The following is a 19,034-nucleotide window of genomic DNA, read 5'->3' as shown; positions in this document are numbered from 1 at the left end:
ACGAAGAAGCAGTTTCTGAGCCAAGCTAGTGTTTCTGGAGCCGGACAGGGACATAGTGAACTCTAGTTCAGATGCAAAAGGTATGCACACGTGTATTCTTAAGCATTCAGTCAAACACGGTTATGTCTACCAGCTACCATGTACTGTTTGACAGCAGGATCATCTTTAACATACATATCAAATACTCAGCCATCACTTATTTGTAGTTTGGATACACCACACCAAGTGCACCAACGGGAAACACTAAGCAAGTAGTTGGTAATGGACGCCTATCCATCATCATTATTATTATTATTATTTACCCTGGTTAAAGTCATTTTGGGCTGAAGCTGGAGGGAAAACGGAAGGGATAAGAGCTATTCAAATACAGAGGTATTCTACCGGAGGTGTAGGGAGCTCTTCAGTAGGCTTTTGTGTGAGGTAAAAAGGTGACAGCAAGCTGTGTTCGTCTAGAAAAACGAATGCATTGTCAGGTAATTTCTTAAACTAAAAATGCTGTTATTTAAACGGCAAGACTCGACCCTTTTAAAATGGCCTCTATTTGACAGAACAGTGTACAAGAAACCCATGACAACCATCGCTATAGGGGAACCCATGCACTAGGGGACAGCTTGGTTCTTCCACAGGCCTTAACGGAGCATCTACAGGGGGGGCGAGGACTTCAGAAAAAGGCATCCTGCCTCAAACCAAAGACAGGCTTCAGGGAAAACACTGAGATAGCGAGGAGCAGGGAAGAGGAGGTGGAGGAGGAGAAGAAGAAGGAGGTCTCTCTTTTTCCCTCCCCACCGTGAACCCAAGCTCAAGCAAATTCATCACAAGGAGGAAGGAGTCTGTCCAAAGCTCCCTGTTCAAGTCTCCCCTTCAGTGTGGGCTTACCACAGAGGAAAGTAAAGCTCCACTGTCAATGTCCAAGTCGTGGCCTCTCATAAGGAGCAGTGGAGCTTCACTGGTCAGCGCAGGAGATGAGGACCGGAGTCTGCGTCAGCTCTTTCTTCTGACTCTCAGCCAAGCCTCTCTGTCCTCTGCAACAGATACAACAAGAGAGAGCGTGTTTGTTAAATTAAAGCATATAAAAAAGACATTGCGTGAGATGGAAACATAGTACTGTGTCACACCTGTGAACATTTTCCATGGCTGCTACCTCAGCAAGAGCTGCCAAGCTAAAGAAAGCAGGTAGCTCCTGTGATAGGGTGTTCCTCTCAGCCTCCTCTGCGTCGGGATTACTGTAGCACCCTTTTTCATTGCATAAATTCTGTTGGTGTAATGGCTTCTTATCCTGTTCCTGGTTCAGGTCCCTCATTTTGTCCTCTGTGGGGAAACAAACATGCACACAAGTCAGGATTATCAGGGTCACTTATCAGCAGTCGTCTTGAGGAAGGGTCATTTTCAATATGGAAATGGTTTTTGGAGTCTGTTTTTCCATTGGTTCCTGCTTAAGACACCACAGTCAATAAAACACACTTTTTCAAATGAGGAACTACTACTTGAGTTGTATTGTTTTTTTGTTTTTAAAAGATTGGCATCCATTTACTCATATTAGAGAAGGGGTGTCAAACTCATTTTCACTGAGGGCCACATCAGCATAATCGTTACCCTCAAAGGGCCAGATGTAACTGTCATACAGAATACATTTAACTAAATATAATCAAATATAATGTAAAATAAAGGTAACTACTCCGTAACATATTGCTAAATAACTTTCTGTATTTATTACTTATTCAAATTACAAATATGATGCATTATAGATGTAACCTGGTCGGCGATGGTGTTTCTCGACAACAACTAACAGTTTTTAAAGTCTGTTTCTGGTCGGGGCAGACCTGCTCACACACCTTCATTATGTCGTCACTTTGCGGGTAACGAAATCGCCATGCATTATGGGAAATGTAGTTTATGGTCAACACACGCCTTAAAGCAGCATAGACTTATTTTAACACAGATTTTTAAGACCAATTAATCACTCGCGGGCCACATAAAATGACGTGGCGGGCCACATCTGGCCCCGGGCCTTGAGTTTGACACGTGTATTAGAGGTTAAAAATGACTAAAAGAGCATTTCCAGTAACAGTGTATGACATATAGAGTCGCTCAGTTGTCGCTCACCCTCAGCTGGAGACACACTGCCGTCGGCTGTGCGCACCAAGTGTGTGATCTTGGTCTTCCTCGCCTTCCTCTTCTGGCTACCTACTAGCATCTCCATACTAGCGGTGCCCTGAACGTCTGGGCACATTATGGCAACAGGGGCACATGATTTGGCTTTTGAAGCTGAGTCCAGCGCGGTGGAGTCACTCTGTAGCACTGTTGTGGAGAAAAGGGGTTACGTGACTGATTTGGACATATGCAGACGTGAAAAGCTACACACAGAAATGTTACAGTCCTTATGACAAGTTCTTTAATGACTGTTAATTAAATTGGATGAGAATTGTCTAATTCTAATGAAATAATGACAAATATATAACACAATAGAAGATAAACATACAAGTCTACGGATATTTGACCTGTTGAAATAAACATTATCTTCTTATTTGTTTCTTAATTTCTAACTCTCCACATCAGGTAATGGCTCACTGGTGAATGAATGTGTTAAAAATCCTGTTGTGTAACGCACAAACATCAACACTCCAGTTCACCTTTGTCCACTGCACCTGGTTTCTCCTTTTTGTTTTTGTGCTTCCTAACAATCTTGTGGAATGAAGTCTTTTTCTGAGATGGAGATGGCCCTGATATAGCAAAGGAACAAAAAGGGAAAAACGAAAAAAAGAGCATGGAAATGCAAAAATGTTGCTTGAGAACTTGTCGTGAACATCACAGGTGTAGAAAGAGTGAGCCATGAATGGAATGAGATATAAAAAACAGCCATCATCTTTGATCTTTAAATCCATTCTTACCTTTTCCGACTTTAGAGGCTTCCTCCTGAACGGCGGCGTTGTCAGGCTTCTTCTTCTTTGCCACAGTCGTGCCCTTCTTATCAAATGTCATCGGGCTGTACTGTGGCAGGCTGTTAAATTTCTTTTCAAACTCCTCCTCCAGTTTCCCGAGGCTGACGAGTGAAGTTCAGAGTTTATTATCACTCAGAATACAGACTAAGAAAAACGCTCATGTAAAAACACACTTAGAATTTATATATTTGCCTGCAGAGATTAGTAACAACAGAAACAGTGGGGATTAGTAATACACTATTACATTAGTAAATGTACAGGAGCTGACCATCTACCACTGTCAGGCATGAAGAGAAGCAACAAACACAACATTACAGATGCAAACTGTCATAGATCCCCAGGAGCAAGAGGAGACTGTGAGAAACTCACCCCGGTGTAGATTCATCTTTGGACTTGGACTTCTTCAGCTTCTTGGGGTTATTAGGTCCCAACTGTGCAACAGCCCAGCTGTCATCACACCAGTTAGCATCGTCGGACGCACGGAAAGCTCCTCGTTTACCTGCACGTAGACGCTCACGTCACCATTTACGACACAAACTATTATAAAACAGGCAGAGTTTTATTCTAAACTTAAATACCTCGGTCAATGTTGGCTCTCAGTGATGTCAGCATCCCCTCAGAAACTAGAGTTTTATACAAGGCTCCTTTACAGCTCCGCTCTGACTTCCTGGCGCCACGGCCCTCCAAGCCGGACTCGAAGGCCATTTCGCTCTGTCTCTCCTTCAGCTTGTCTTCATCTTGGAGCTTAGCAGGTGAAGAGTTGCAGGAGGAGTGATGGAGTTCTGCCACGGTGCCCTGAACCTCTGTGCTCTCCATACTTGCTGGCTCTGCTTCCATCTTGGGGCTATCGTGGGTCACCTCCTCCTTCATCTCCACCTCAGGAGAACTGTTCTGTCCACACGGCCCACTGTCAGAATCCATCTTCTCCTCCTTTTCTTTCACAGAGGCCTTCACTTTGGGCTTGCTCTTCTTTTTGGGAAGACCAGCACCAGAGCTTCCACCACTGGGGCTGCCCTGGACCTTCTTCTTGGGCTTCTCCTCCGTGTCCTTCCATGCCCCTTTGGCCACGGCTTCAATCGTATTAAAAACACTATCCACGTCTGATTCTGCATTGCTCTGCTTTTTTAAGACCTTCTTTGCCGTGCAAGGACTCTCGCTGTTGTCGTATGATTTGGTGGTGGCCTCTTTTTTCTTGCCCTTCTTTTTGACACATGCGTTTTGGCTGCTGAGTTGTTGGGGAATGGCTTCAGTGGAGGTAGAAGTGACAGAGGAGACTGAGGGGGGTGAGGGGGCCGAAGTGTGAGAAGAGGGAGGACAGTTACTAGTGTCTGGTTTCTCCTCCTTGATCTCCGGCGTCGGTGCGGTCTGCAGGATAGAGGCTTCGGATGAGCTGTCCTCCGGTTGAGATACAGCGGCGTCCATCTTTCCAGCTTCAGACGCTAAGCACATCTTTGCAAACACAACAAAAAAACAACTCAAGAGTTAATCAGCTGAATTAACAGCAATCTCGGCTCCTAATATCCGGTTTCAACAAGGATTTACCCTGCATGTCAGTGTATGCTGGGGGGATAATGAAGTTAAAGGGCCAACAGACTACTTTTGTGTCCCTATCAGTTCCTGTGTGGTCACTGTCGTAAAGACACAGCAGAGGAGGAGGAGACGCCAGTAGGAACACAGGTATTTTCTTTGAAACTACTATGAAATAAATATACAGCACGTGCTGGAGCAATTTGTAAATTACATCATCAATAATGAGCTCTAAGCAAGGCTTACAGATGATCAATATAAACACAAATGGTGTCATTTTTCTGTCCCCATTATGCTGTATAATCCATTTAAACATGATAATGAAGACTTTAAACAAAATGTCGTCTATTCCAGCTTTGATATGACAGTTATATGCATAGTAAATAATAATAATAATACAATAATCATATCAGGGTTCGGGTAAAAGTTGGAGTTAGACATTGAGTTGTCATGGTTTAGGTTAGAGCAGGGAATGAGCTAAAGCACTGGTTCTTTTCATACCAAGATAATTTGCTCTCTCATCATCCTCCTCTTCCTCACATATACTTCAGACACTGGTATAGTGGAATTAGATTAAGATGGTTAAGATGGAGTGAGAGATAAGGTGACTCTAATTATTATTATTCCTCAGATCACATGTCTAGTCTATACAGTCGAGCTGTGTTTCTGATTTTCCTCCAAAAAGGACCACCAGAGGAAGCTTGCGTACCACTGGTGGTCCATGCACCACAGATTGAGAACCATGTGGCTAAAGAATGCCCACAACTGTAGAATACTTGTGTGCTTTCTACTGGAGATGACCACTCAAAAGTCAAGCTCAACACAAATATGGTTTCAAAAACACTTTTTCTCCCTCATTATTGCCACAAATAACAGAAAAACAAACTAAGGCTCATCTTGATCAGTTTCAAGAATGAAACGGAAGAACTCACCTCAGCGAGCTGGAAGAGAGCCGACTGTCTGCATGGTTTTCCTTCAGGTGCTGTAGACTGAGACGACTGTGAACGTACAACATCCTTTGTCAGTAGTAAGAAGATGTAAACTTCCATAATGAAGTCACTGTTAATGTAACCAGTAACACTGTTTTCTCTCTAAATCACAGTACAGGTCAGTTATTACAAAATGACGCATCTTTCATAAATTGTTAAAACATTACCTCTGCCAGAGGAGAAAGGGCAGACTTGACCTTGCTTTCAGTAACATCGAGCTCACTGTTCGGGACCGCTCCAGACAACATCTGCTGATTCAAAGAAAACGAGCTGAAACATGTGACTTGTGTGCAACATAGTATATACAAATATCATGAACTTGTAATCTGTTATTTAGTTTGTGTTGTGTGCTTCTACTTGAAGAAGTCCCTAGGTGCATAAAAGAATGGCAAGGGTATGTTATATTAACCAAATTAAGGTGGTTGTGCTCTATGTGACCGATTTGAGAAACCCACTATCAAATAGAAAAGTACAAGTAATGAGTACAGAGAATAGATACTCTCTCAGATTAGGATTACAGTGAAATGTAATTTAATTAGTGTGTTGCCTACCCAAGCTTTAATGTCCACGTACATATAAAAAGGACTGACTGTATGAATTTTTTGCAATTCAGACTCCATTAGTAACCCAGCTTTTGTAAGACAACACCGTCGTCAAGTACGCGGTCTTAAATCTCACGAGCACGGGAGAGAAGATGAATATGGTCTGAGGAAACTCACCTCTTCCTTATCCCCAGGGAAACACTTCTCTTCACTGGCTGTGTCAGGTAAACTAGGTTTAGTGCTGGAAGGGATCTAGAGAGGAGCATAATACAGACTCGGAGTCAAAAGCAAAATTGAGAAGACGTCATTGTTTTTTTTGGTGTTTGGAGGGTAGCACCCATGTGTGGCTCGCTATAACGACCTTACCTCCTTGTTTGTGAGGGCATGTTCCCCAGCTAATAGCAGCATGCTAAGGCCTCCCATTTTTGTAGGATCTTAAAGTGAAATGAAAGTGGTATAAATCAAGCAGTCCAACAATAATAATAATAAGACGTCGCGTTATATTGAAGAAAGAATCTTGGATTACACGGCCACGCACCTGCCATGGCAAAGTTTAACTGTGGCGTGCTGTCAGTTTTGGGCACTTTTTTGGCAGTGGTGGAGTCCTTGGACGCGTTGGAAGTGAAGGACCAGACCTTTTTGCGGGGGCTGCCGACCGGCTGACAGGAAGGAGTCTTCACTGGCTTGCTGGTGGTGGGACACCATTTGTAGCCTGGGTTCGCCTTCATGAAGGCGTCCTTGTACTGAAAGATCACCCAGAATTCATTGGGTTAAAAGCATTATTTAGATTATACACATACATTCACACACGCATTTTTATATATATATATATATATATATATATATATATATATATATACATATATACATACATACACATATACATATACATATACATACATACACATACACATATACATACATATATATGTGTATATACATACACACACACACATATACACATATGTATATACATACATATATATATATATACATATACATATACACATATGTATATACAGATACAAATAAATACATATATATATACATATATGCATACATACATACATACATATATGCATATATGCATACATGTATACATACATACATACATGCATATATACATGCATACATGTATACATACATACATACATGCATGCATATATACATGCATACATACATACATACATGCATGCATATATACATGCATACATACATACATACATGCATGCATATATACATGCATACATACATACATATATGCATACATACATACATATACATATACATATATGTATACATACATACATACATACATACATACACACATACACACATACACACACACAGTCTCACCTCCTTGGCCATGTCAGTGTATTTCTGCTTCTCTTTGGGATCCAGCACAGCCCACCAATCAGCCAGGATCTTCGTGGCCCCGCGGTTGTCCAGGCGAGGGTGTTCCTGTCGCACCAGAGACCGGTGGCGCTTGCAGAAGAGGAGGAACGCATTCATCGGCCGCCGCGCTCGTTGTTCACTCGAGTCCTCCTCCATGTCCTCCGTTGTGCTTCCGCACTCCATCTGCGGGCCCTGGTCCTGGCCGCACAACAATGGCTGCTAAAAAAAACAAAAAAAAAAACATATTTAGATGCAATGTTTACTGACAGATCTCTTAATTTTTTCCCTTCCAACCATCAAGCACACTCACCTTCTCCAGCTCCTCCTCATCATCTTCTTCTTCCTCCTCAGAGAAATCCAGAGCCTTCTTGGAGAGAAGTGGGTGCCACTGAAGGCATTTACGTTTGGGGCGCTTGCCAGCGACCTCTCCTATAACAGGTGGCTCCTTACCCCTTCCGCCACCCTTCATGGTACTACCGCACCTGAAAAGGACAATGTATTAACCACACATAGGACGATATTTATCCTATTGAGCATCATAAATAGTCTTGTGTGATGTATCGTAGAGGCAGAGATAGCTAAAGAATTAGCTTTGAATGTCTGGAAGTGCATATTTGTGCACATTACAATGTACTAAATATGCCTGTATTCCACATTTCTGCTGCCGGGTCCCACTGCAGTGTTAATCATTTTAGTGGTGGGTAGAAATGAGCTTTTACAGTGTGTAAAATAATCCAACAAGAAGAGGATGTTGTGTCACTTTGTAAAATGCACCAAAGTCCATTGACAAAAATGTTAATTTTAGGACTCAGGTGTTGATAAGTCACTGCTGCTGCTGCATTTGGCAAGACTATGTTACTTAGGATGCAGCAGGAGACCAATATCTCCTTTTTTCTTTCAGGTAAAAAAAAGCTGTTTTTTGTGAATGGAATTTGGTGTGGAGCAATGAGCCGTTTACAAAGAGACACAAAACGCCATATTCCTGTTGTTAAAATGCTGTTTAACAACAAATAATACACATTCTTTGAAGGCAACGTACGCTTAATCTGGCATAGATTTTCTAAAGGTAAGGCATTTGTTACGTTCCAGTTGCAGTCATGTTTTTTCACTGAGCTTGCACCAGCTCACCCCAGCTGCATGTCAGCACAGGGCAGGCACTGAGTACAGTTACCTATATGAAACACTCGACTGTGTAGAAGTAACCTTAAAATACTCTACTCTAAAAATCCCTATAATCAAAATAAAATAAAAATACAGGACCTTAAATGTGTGAGTATATTTTGCTTCACTGCCATGTTTGCACTTGTTTTGGATGCCTTCCAAACATGACACAAATGAAATATATTAATCAATGAATGAGTGATTTAATGACCTGTTTATTTGATCTGGACGTGATCCAGGCCACATGCCGGTGTCTGTATGTACGAATGCCGCATATACAGGGATACTTACTGAAGATGAAACTATGGAAATGCTGTATGAGTGATGAAGATGAGTCTGCCACTGCCTTTTGTCATGCAATGACGATGACCTATAAAACACAAGACAGTGTTCTCAGTCATGCGTTACATTGTCACATATCTGCAACAATTCTCCGGCTGCAAGGAGAGAGAAATGTGCTCCACAACTTGGGTTTCTGTTGTTAGTAAATGATGCCACCAGAGTGGAGCACGCAAATTCAAATTCACGTTATCACGGGGGGAAACAAAAGTGTCTTAATGTGGAGCTGTGACAGAATCAAACAACAGGTCTTTCTGGTGAGTGCACTGCCAGAAAGACCTGTAGCCATTTTCTGCAGAGTTCAACAAAAGAATTTAGGAGGTAAGTCAACAGGCATAAAAACCCAACATGGGCATCCTTTAGGCTGCATCGACATTATTAAATAATGCATTAATTCTGCTCCAGATATGCCTGCCATTCACACGACTCTCTGTTTTAATCTGGATGGGCTGATATAAAAGATATTTGTACACAATGATAGAGTTAAACCAAATGTTTCAGCTCCATAAAAACTTACTTTTAGTTTTAGTTTCACCTTCTAAACACTGAAATCCCTGTGGTTACTTTTGCTTTCTAAAACTCAGAAAACAAATGCAGAAGAGAAAACACTGTTTACAGTGTGCATGCCCACTGTACCCAACAATTCCAGGTTTGTGAATATGGATACAGAGTACTTGACATGGAGGCTAATCTGGATGCAGATCGTTCGTAATCTGAAAACGTTAAACACTGTCTTGACCGATCAGAACGCATCTTTCTCACCATACGTAGGTGAACAACAAGAGCTACTCAGAGGTATAATACTGCAATACATATCATGCCATGGAAACCATCAGAATACTGTGACATTTTGACGTTACATTCCTACTCAAAACGGATCATTTTATATAGTACACGTAGACCAAGGATCTTAGGACACGGGTGTCATTTGGCAAAACTGTGTCACTTAAAGGGTAAACAAACATCTCCATCATTGTTTTGATATTCCTGCTACTACCTATCGTCTTCTGGAGCTACTTCCTGTGTCCCACATACTCTTTTTCATCGGCTGTTGAGTCTTTTCCCCTCACACACTTACAGATTCCTGTCCCCAACTAGTGCAAAATCGGGGTCAAAATGTTGTAGTCTGTCCCCATCTTTAGATGAAGGCTGTCAGACAACAAAGATAACACAACAGAACTTTAAAATGGAGGCAGCAGAAGAGCAGTATCTCCTGATTTCTGTGAGGTAAAATGGTTGTTTTGACAATCAATGGACTCTGGAGCGGCACAGTGAGCTGATTTAAACTTCACTTTCCTGTTGTCAAAGGTGAAACAGTGAACATGTTCTAAGCAAGCTGGCATTGTTTGTTTTTTAGCTACACAATAAAGATCCTACCATTGAAACTATGACAACAATGTATGGAATTGTGTCACTGTGGCACCAATCAAGTGTCAGATTTTATGTTATTACATCGTTTTAACGATCGAATCGGAGTTGATGACCAGAACTAGAACACGTACAGGCCAAAGACCTGGCTGCAACCACTGGATGCATCTCACGCAGCACGACAGTAGCCACAGTGAGCACTGCTGTGTGTGTGTGTGTGTTGTCAGGTAAAACTGCTGATGCCCGATGGGACTGTGACTGTGCTGGGAGTAAAGTCTTGAGCCAGTCGAGCGAGCTCCTCCCGCACATTAACAGCAAAAACACTTTTTAGTCAGGGTCACAAAACGACCCGATCGCCGTGCGAGCTTCCCTTCCCTCTCTGAGCAGACATTTTTCTCCCCCCTCATCACCGTGCAAAATGTCGATCGGAGCTTTGACAAGACAGACAAGCCGAATGAGAGTCCATCTTGCCTCGGGTTTGGAGGAGAAACCCCGAGTACTGTACATTTACAGCGGAGGAAGAGGAGCAGGAGGAGGTGGAGGGGGGAGGAGGATAATTCACTCCTGTCAAACTCTCCGGCCACAATGTCGTCGAAATGTCTCCCACTGCGTGAGCAGTGCGGCCACACTGATTAATTAAACTGGGGATTTTCTGTCCGGGCACACGCGTCCGTGGCCAGCGTTTTGCCCAACACTCGCTCCATTTCCTCGCACTGTTACTACGAATGTAAAAGTAGCTCGTTAGCCTGCTAGCTGCGCAGCCTTGCTAACTGGAGGTGTCACGCCAGTTAACATGCAACGAATTCCTCGCGCACGGACGGAGCTCCGCGAGGAGCCGCCGATAACAACTACGGTGCTCGCCGGAGTTTGTCGGCGCCGTTCGGGGCAACTGCGTTCCCCCCACACAACAACCAGGGGTTTTGACGTGTATTTGATGCGGATAGAAAGGGGGGAAGGAGGAGCGGAGGAGCGGGGAAGCACACCACCACCACCACCTCACTGGGAAACAGTTGCTTTGCCATTTATTTTACACGGCGATTTTGAAAGTGACGAGGGCGAAACGTTGGTCGCGGTGACAGCACAATGTGCTCCACAAACGCAGCTTTGTCAATGAAATGTCGACGGGGAATTGAGAAGCGAGCAGGCGGACATCATGTCCACATCGGCGATGATAATAATTTTTTTTTCTCTCCTCAGAGTGACTGACTGAGAGGTGGAGAAAACATGCAGCGACACGGGGAAATCATTCAAAGCGACGCCGTCCGTCACAAATGGTGGCCCGGGTGTCTGAACATACCTCTGATATCCTGCTCAGGTACCGGAGCGGGCCTCTCATCATTGATGTCGTCCACCTTTCTTGTTTTTGTGTCTTAACTTATTGACACATCATAACAGTTCAGCACTGGCTGCACTCAACACGGCTGCGTCAAGTCTGCTCAAACACGGCACACGAAAACCGGAAACACAAGACGGGGGATTGGTCACCGAAATAAAAGAAATGCACTTCCCTTCTCATCAGATAAATATCATAAGTAAATCAGCAATTAAAGAGATTGATTAAAAAAGCAATCTGTGTATTTATGTTGTATACATTATTATTAGTGTGTCTTTACCATGATAAATTCTGATTTTGTGCATTTACTTAGATAGTATTCATAGAGGATGAGATATTTGTGGAATGCAATTTAAATTTAAATGACATACATGCATCATTTTAGAAACAATAATAATAATAAAACAAACAATAAATTATTAGAATTAGGTTTTAAGAAATTGCAGCAGCTAGAGTAAAATACAAAAAAAAATAATCATAGCTACTTTGACCGGAGATATGTATGGATAATATGAAAGTATTATATGTATAATAATGTATGATATATCATGAATTATATTTACCTGCGTTACTGTAACTGTAAATGTTTTTTGTGTAGTTGTAATTTTTAAAATTGGTAATTTTACTTTTACTAAAGTATGTTTTTTTTGGAAGTGCGATACTTGACTGCATTTTAACCATTATGTGTTTTCATATTTTATTTTGTCAGCACTTTAATTTGCACAGGTTTGCCTTTAAGTAAAAACAATTAAGTCGAGATATATGTCCAAGAGAAAACCCAAACCTTGTTCTCGAATGTCTCTCGAAATCATTAAAACTGAATCATTTTTGTTTGTAAACAAAACAAGACATTCGAGAACAGATCAAAGTTTTTTAACATTTTCTGACATTTTATGTTATGTGGAGCAAAGAAACAAAGAAAATATTTACATTTAAGAAGCTAAAACAATCAGAAATCTTGTTTTAATAATGAAAAAAGCTTCAAACCGATTATCGATTGTCAAAATAGTTGGCGATTAATTTAGTAATCGATCAATAATCGATTCATCGATTAATCGTTTCAGCTTTAGTGTCAATCTCAAAGAAATGCATGTACAGCAATGTGTCAAGCTACGTCAAAAAATAGTAAAAATCTGTGTTAAAATATGTCTGGGTTACATCTATAATGCATAATATTTTTTATTAATATTTTTAACTTGAATAAGTCATAAATACAGAAAGTTATTTAGCAATATGTTACAGAGTTGTTACCTTTATTTTACATTATATTTGGTTACATTGAGTTACATTTATTCTGTGTGACAGTTGCATCTGGCCCTTTGAGGGTAACCCCTGATGTACAGTATCACTCACTTTTGCAGTCATTAAACACAGGACATTCTCAGGACTTTCAACTATTGAGTTAAGTTTTTTAAAGTTTTTTTAAATTGTAAATTATTTGCTTATGTCTTCTCCAACAACACGTCAAGTAGCGAGATTAAAAAAAAAAAAAAAACGTTTATGTTTACAAGTGGAACCGGAAATGATCCGTGTTGCCCTGTGTGAATTGACAGCGGTACAGAAACGCAGCAGTTCACGAGATGATGAATGTGACTGTCGGTCGGGGGGAGAAAGGTGGCACATGAGCCGACCCGCGCGGGGCCACGCAAACACCGCAGCGCCTGCGTTAAAACCCCCGCACAAACACACTCTTGTTCAGTCACACAAAGTCACAGAAAGCACTTTCGTTTTCCTCGAGGAGGAAGAACAACTGTGCCATCGGTGTGTTATCCCTCTTCCCCTCCCCCGGTCTCTGTATACAAAGTGGCCTGCACTCGCCTGTACAACCATTCCCCCCCTGACTTCACTTCATCTCTGCGCTGACAAAGGTCAGTGAGCGCCGCCGATAACCGCTCACCGAGACCCCGCGTCCAATCTGTCCCTGTTGAGTGGCCACTGTTTGGAAGCTTCCTGGGTGTTTTAGTGCGTGTGATAATAACTGTTCACAGTTTTGTTCCGCAAACGCATCGCGGCCGGCGGTAGCGGCGCAACAGTGAACCACGTACCTGTCGGCGGCGGCGGCGAGGTGGACGAGCAGCCGAGTCCTTGTTTGTTTTTCTCTCTTTTTAGAAAAATCCTCCCCGTTAAAAAGCCGTCGCTTTTTAAATGTATCACTAGTTGTGTGTGTGTGTGCAGCATACTGTACACAGCGGACACATCCACCCCCGTCATGTAATGCCACATGTGAGTGGACTCTCCCTTTGATCGACACTGGGCTTCGACCAATCCCTGGCCGCGTTATATTCCAGTGTTTTGAGATGAAAATGTAATGTTTCAGGGGGACACGTGTGGCAACATTAAAGCCTAAGTAAGACACAAATGACACAAACAACATACAGTTAGTGGCTGTTGTTGTTGTTTATGAGGAGTCTGCTGCTGTGTGTTGTGGTGTTACATAGTGTGTTTTAATCTCCTGAAGAATGTGCAATGAGCATTTTCTGCAACAACATGACTTTTAAGTTGAGTGTCCATGTTGACAGGCTGTCTCTCTCTCTCTGTGATTTATGCACAGAGAGGTGGATCAACATTAACTGAACAACCTAAATTGTAACAGATGGTGAGATTTTTGTCATCTCAGTCACCTCGGCAACACACACAGTTCAACCATGCACTTCATGGGAAGATGTAGATAAAGTAGATTCAGCTCCATTCATGAGCAGGCCACTGAATTAAAGCTGCAATGTGTAACTTTTGAAGAGAAACACAACCCAAATATTGTCAAATTAGCTCCAAAACTGTCGCTCTGTGTGGTCGTCGCAGTGTTTCTCACTGCACACAGGAAGTGATTCTAGTAAAGGCATAGGAGGAAGTAGGGTTAGCTCCACCTCCGGCCCCCCCGATGACCAACAGTGTCCAGGTGCCCTCTCTCGAACCCGGGCACCCACTCTTAAGCACCGCCCCCCCCCCAGCCGAGATACTCCAATCTCACCTGCGCCCCTGGTAATGCAAACAAGGCTTTTCGCCCCTGGTAACCAACCCCATGTGGTACAGTTAGTACTTTTTTTTACCCCCCTTCTTTCTCTCTTTCTTCAACCAACTTGCTGCCCCTGGTAGCCAGGCTGGGACTCTTCTGGTCTTCTGGGACATAGGGTGGAATTACACAAAAAAAGAGAAGCACATTTAATCAATTTAAATGAACAAAATAAGACCAACTAATTATAATATGTAATATGTACCTATGTAAATACAGTTATTTTACAGTTATAGTTATATCTGGTTCCTGTATTTTAACAATTTAAATCCCAATCACAGTCTCTGTAACTGTTAACCTTCAAGTTTTAAGCTGATTAAGGGACCAAAATACAACGATTCAGACACTGTTGTGGTTCTGGATGGTCACAGCAGGTCAGTGTGGTGAGGATTGAGGATGTGGTGGCAGTAACAGACGTCGGCGACACCAGACAGAGACACCCAGTGATCATCGGTGATCACCAGGTAACAGGGAAGTGCACCCGCAGAACCAGCGTTTAAATTCTATCCAGTGAAATCCAGCGTATAATACAGTCGCAGTCACACACGGCACAAGTGAGGACTTCCTTCTGTCCAGGTGTAAGAAGGTGTAACCACAGACACATTGAGAAACTCCACACTGAGGAGGAGTCAGACTTGCATGGGAGAGGAGATCAACACTGGTTACTCCACCCCAACTCTGCACATGATTACTTTGTGCCTCGGTCAACTCTTGCCAGACTTTGACTCTGAAATGATAAATCAATAATGCCACAAAGTCCTGCCTAAGTGTGTTCTTAAATACTCTCCTGCTTGAATAGTGTCACAGTGGAACAGGACTCATTCTACTGTGTTTTCCTGCAGCTCTGCAGCTCACAGATTCTCCTGCACCAAACTCAGTCAGAGGCAATGTATCGCAGCGTTGTCCTTGACAAAACCTCCCAGGAACCATGAAACAATGTTGGAATATCATTATTGTGATACATGTGGTTTTGCTTCGTTGGAGTGATTAGCAAATGTGCACAGACACAGTAACATTCTCACTTGAATAAAGTAAGATGTTCTTATAAATGCAGCCAAAAATCTTCATCAAAACATCTTTAAAACATTGTGACGAGCTTCATTTGTTTTTATGAACAGGTGAAGAATACACTGAACTCTCCTATTTAATTCTATTTCTTCCATTTCAGTAAGTGGCACATTTCTGCCCTCTTGTGGACAGATGGTGGCACAGCAAACAGCAAAGGATGGATGGATGGATAAATAAATAATAAACTAGTGAAATAGAAGAGAAAAAAGGCCACTCAGTTACTCACAGTGTCAATACACTCAAAATGTGAACTGAATCTGGATTAACACCAAAATCTAATCATTTCCTCCTTTGGCTTTAATGTGATTTGACCTTATATATGACCTCTAAAATGACAAATGTTTATTCATCCAGTTATAACCAAACTTATAACCAAATTTATAACTCAATTAAAACACAAATTATATCTAATGTAAGTAATAAAGAAAGTAATACAGATGTCACTTTTTTATTTTTATCAGATGGTAATAATTTACTCTCACTTAAATGCCTCATGTGACAGTAATATAAAAATAATAGTAATAATAATTAAATAATTTTTTACTACACTAATGTTGCCATGATAATACCACAGTGTTTAACTTTAGATAATTTTACACTTTAGTGTGAAACTTCCTGAAAATTAAGTTTGACATAAAAAAAATGACATTTGAAAAGACTCCAGTAGGGGGCAGTATAATAACATATAATAAAAAAAAACTGTTCCCATGGCTTTCTGTCACTGTGAAGCATTAGAAAATGGCTCCCAACTGCATGTACTTTGCAAACTGGTTCACAGAAAAGTAAAATAACTCGTCTAGGAAAGCGGTGGCCATGTCTGCACCTGATTTAATTTTTGTTTTTGTGTTTAATTATTGAAATATTTCACCTTTTCCCCCCCTCATGCGTCTTAGTGACTTGGACACCACCTCTTACAACAGTGTTTTTATTTGGGTTTTTTAAAATAGACACAAGTCTGATTGAGTTGAAAATCTGCAGTTTGCATCATCATCATCATCATGTTTTAAAACAAAGCAACGACCTTCAGTTCAGTGACGAATATTGCACATCCATAAGGGTGAGAGGGTGAGGGTCAGGGTTAGAGATAGAGAAAACTGCAGCAACATGCAAAAGTCAGACATCCCGTTAACACTCGCACACACAAACCCCCACACAATGGCCTGTGAAGTCTCATGAGTTACAATTTTTGTCACAATGACTTTGGAAGTTCTGTATTAGGTTCAGCGTTAGTATCAAGCCAGTATGTGAAGATAGTAAGATTCTCCTGTACATGTCAAAAACAAAACAACAAGGGCCATAATCTTGACGTGATCACAACGAAATGCTTTTTTTTTTTTTCAAGGTGAAATTACAAAATATAAAATATCTCTTCAAGATCTCGACACCTCCTCGGCGTTGGACTCTCGTTCGTTCAGGTGCAGATGTGAAGGAGGGTGATGTACTACTGCTGTGTTGACTTAGAGGAAAAAACAAAGTACATTAATAGAAGCATTTTTTCTGATATACAGTAAACCTACTCTGTTAAGGCAAGTGGTGACCAATACGTGACGGAGGAGGGGAAACATTCGCAAAAAGAAAATGAGGGCAGAAATCTGGAAAGCACACACACATCCATGTCATTTGTACATAAAAAACAAAAAAACGTGTGTCAACAAGTACAGTATGTGGTCCATACAAGCTGGGGAGGGGTCAAAGTTCAAGCCTTCATGTGCGCCATCTTATCTGTTGCTGTTCCTTTATTATCCAGTGCCCGTTTTCGCACAAAAACAATGAATAAGTGCACTTTTGAAAACGTCCCATCTGATTAGAAACGTACCTGCAATTCATCTAACGCCCAATATTAACTTAGAGATAAAAGATCACACAGCGGGGAGGGGGGGGGGGTGAAACATGCTGTCAAAATCAAAAAATACTATATATAGTTATATATTATATATCATTTAAAATTATCATCATGGGAATAAAAACAGCCAGTGGCAACAGAGCAGCAGTGAGTGCAACAGAAACAGGACGTTTAGATGCATGAAGTCAATCCAAGTGCTGCAAGTATGTGTTTTTTTTTACTTTCTTTAACAAAGCGAGGTACTATTATTATTGTATGGCCTTTCAAACAAGACAAGCCACAGGTGTCTGAAGCAAACTGATCAATCTTGACGTCCTGAGACGCCAGGGAACGAGCTGCTTTTATCTCCCGAGGCCACGTTCACACTGCAGGCTCTTATTATTCTTATTATTATTTTCACGACAGCGTGAACAGAGCGAGTCAAACGTAATCTGGACTCTCTTCAGTTATGATTCTGACGGCCAAAGACCATGTCGTGTCATCATAGGTAACAGAGGAAACATGTCTGACGACCTGAAATCACCATAACGGATATCTGTGACGTCATTTTGACGAGGAAAAACACTGATTTGCAGGTATCTAAAACTGTAAAGATGATATCACAAATGTCAAGTTTGAGATATCAACAACTAAATTCAGACTATGTGAAGCTTAATTCAAGATATCTTAAAAAGGACAATGCTTTATCTTAAATTGAGGATAATTAAAGATATATTCTACAATTAAGTTGTGGATAATTGTAGATATCTATGACAAAGTCCATACAAGTGAATTACAGATATCTGTAACTGCAGTTTCGACGTCACAGATGCTTGTCGTACCCTGGCCTCAGCACACGTCTCAAATATAAGTGAGCATTTAAATACATTTAAAAATAAACAGAAGAAACCAGGAGAGAAAGTTGATGACAGACAGTGACAGACACGTTGGTGTGAACAGGGAAGCAACTACAGCCGAGGTTAGAACTCTTTGTCTCTCGCTTTCACTTTGCGTCAGTGATTATTTAACTGGAATTATGTTGGATTATCGTCCCCGTCTCGTCTCTCACACTCGTCATGTGATCATTCCCTCGCGAATTCACAGACTTCAAAAGTGACGCACTGTGATGTTGTCAAACAGCAAAAATCTGCACATTAAATCCAAACGGAGCACTGAAGCTTGCAATGTGAGCGCAGCGTCTTCACAGTGTTGTTAAAAGAATATTCAGGTATCTGCATTTTGTCCAATTTCCCTCTTTTTTTACTCTCTTTCACCCCCCATCCATCCATCATCACACCACACCAATAAAATATGCTCTGTAAATGACTGTTTAATCAAAGTTATGTCTCTCAATAATAAATAATCCTGTGCTTCTGTGCCCTCTAGCAATTTAAGTAGCAAAATATAGAGTTAAATCTCCGACAGCGGATAGCAGCTTCCTCCCTTTTATCATTTCATTGTCGATGCAACAGCCGAACAAACTCGCCTTCTTCTTTTCTTTTTTTTTTTTTAAATAAGAAAAGAAAACATGATTATTATTT

At 41.4% G+C, this 19,034-nt stretch overlaps 1 protein-coding gene across 1 annotated transcript; it reads right to left on the bottom strand.

The window, feature by feature from the left end:
- Positions 1–943: 943 nt before the first annotated feature.
- Positions 944–8,925, bottom strand: bbx (BBX high mobility group box domain containing; the record flags this gene model as incomplete). The annotated part of the gene is made up of 15 exons (XM_083910305.1): positions 8,845–8,925; positions 7,703–7,874; positions 7,354–7,611; positions 6,536–6,740; positions 6,364–6,431; positions 6,175–6,249; positions 5,623–5,703; positions 5,399–5,464; positions 3,518–4,388; positions 3,309–3,438; positions 2,889–3,040; positions 2,631–2,720; positions 2,104–2,298; positions 1,116–1,308; positions 944–1,022 (listed from the first exon to the last, which is right to left on the bottom strand). The coding sequence occupies exons 2-15, from the start codon at positions 7,859–7,861 to the stop codon at positions 944–946; spliced, it is 2,622 nt and encodes an 873-aa protein (XP_083766431.1). The 5' UTR covers positions 7,862–7,874; positions 8,845–8,925.
- Positions 8,926–19,034: the final 10,109 nt, after the last annotated feature.

The sequence above is a fragment of the Microchirus variegatus genome (genome assembly GCF_963457635.1).
Source record: "Microchirus variegatus genome assembly, chromosome: 2".
Lineage (NCBI taxonomy): Eukaryota > Metazoa > Chordata > Actinopteri > Pleuronectiformes > Soleidae > Microchirus > Microchirus variegatus.
This window is presented reverse-complemented; position numbering and strand designations above follow the sequence as displayed.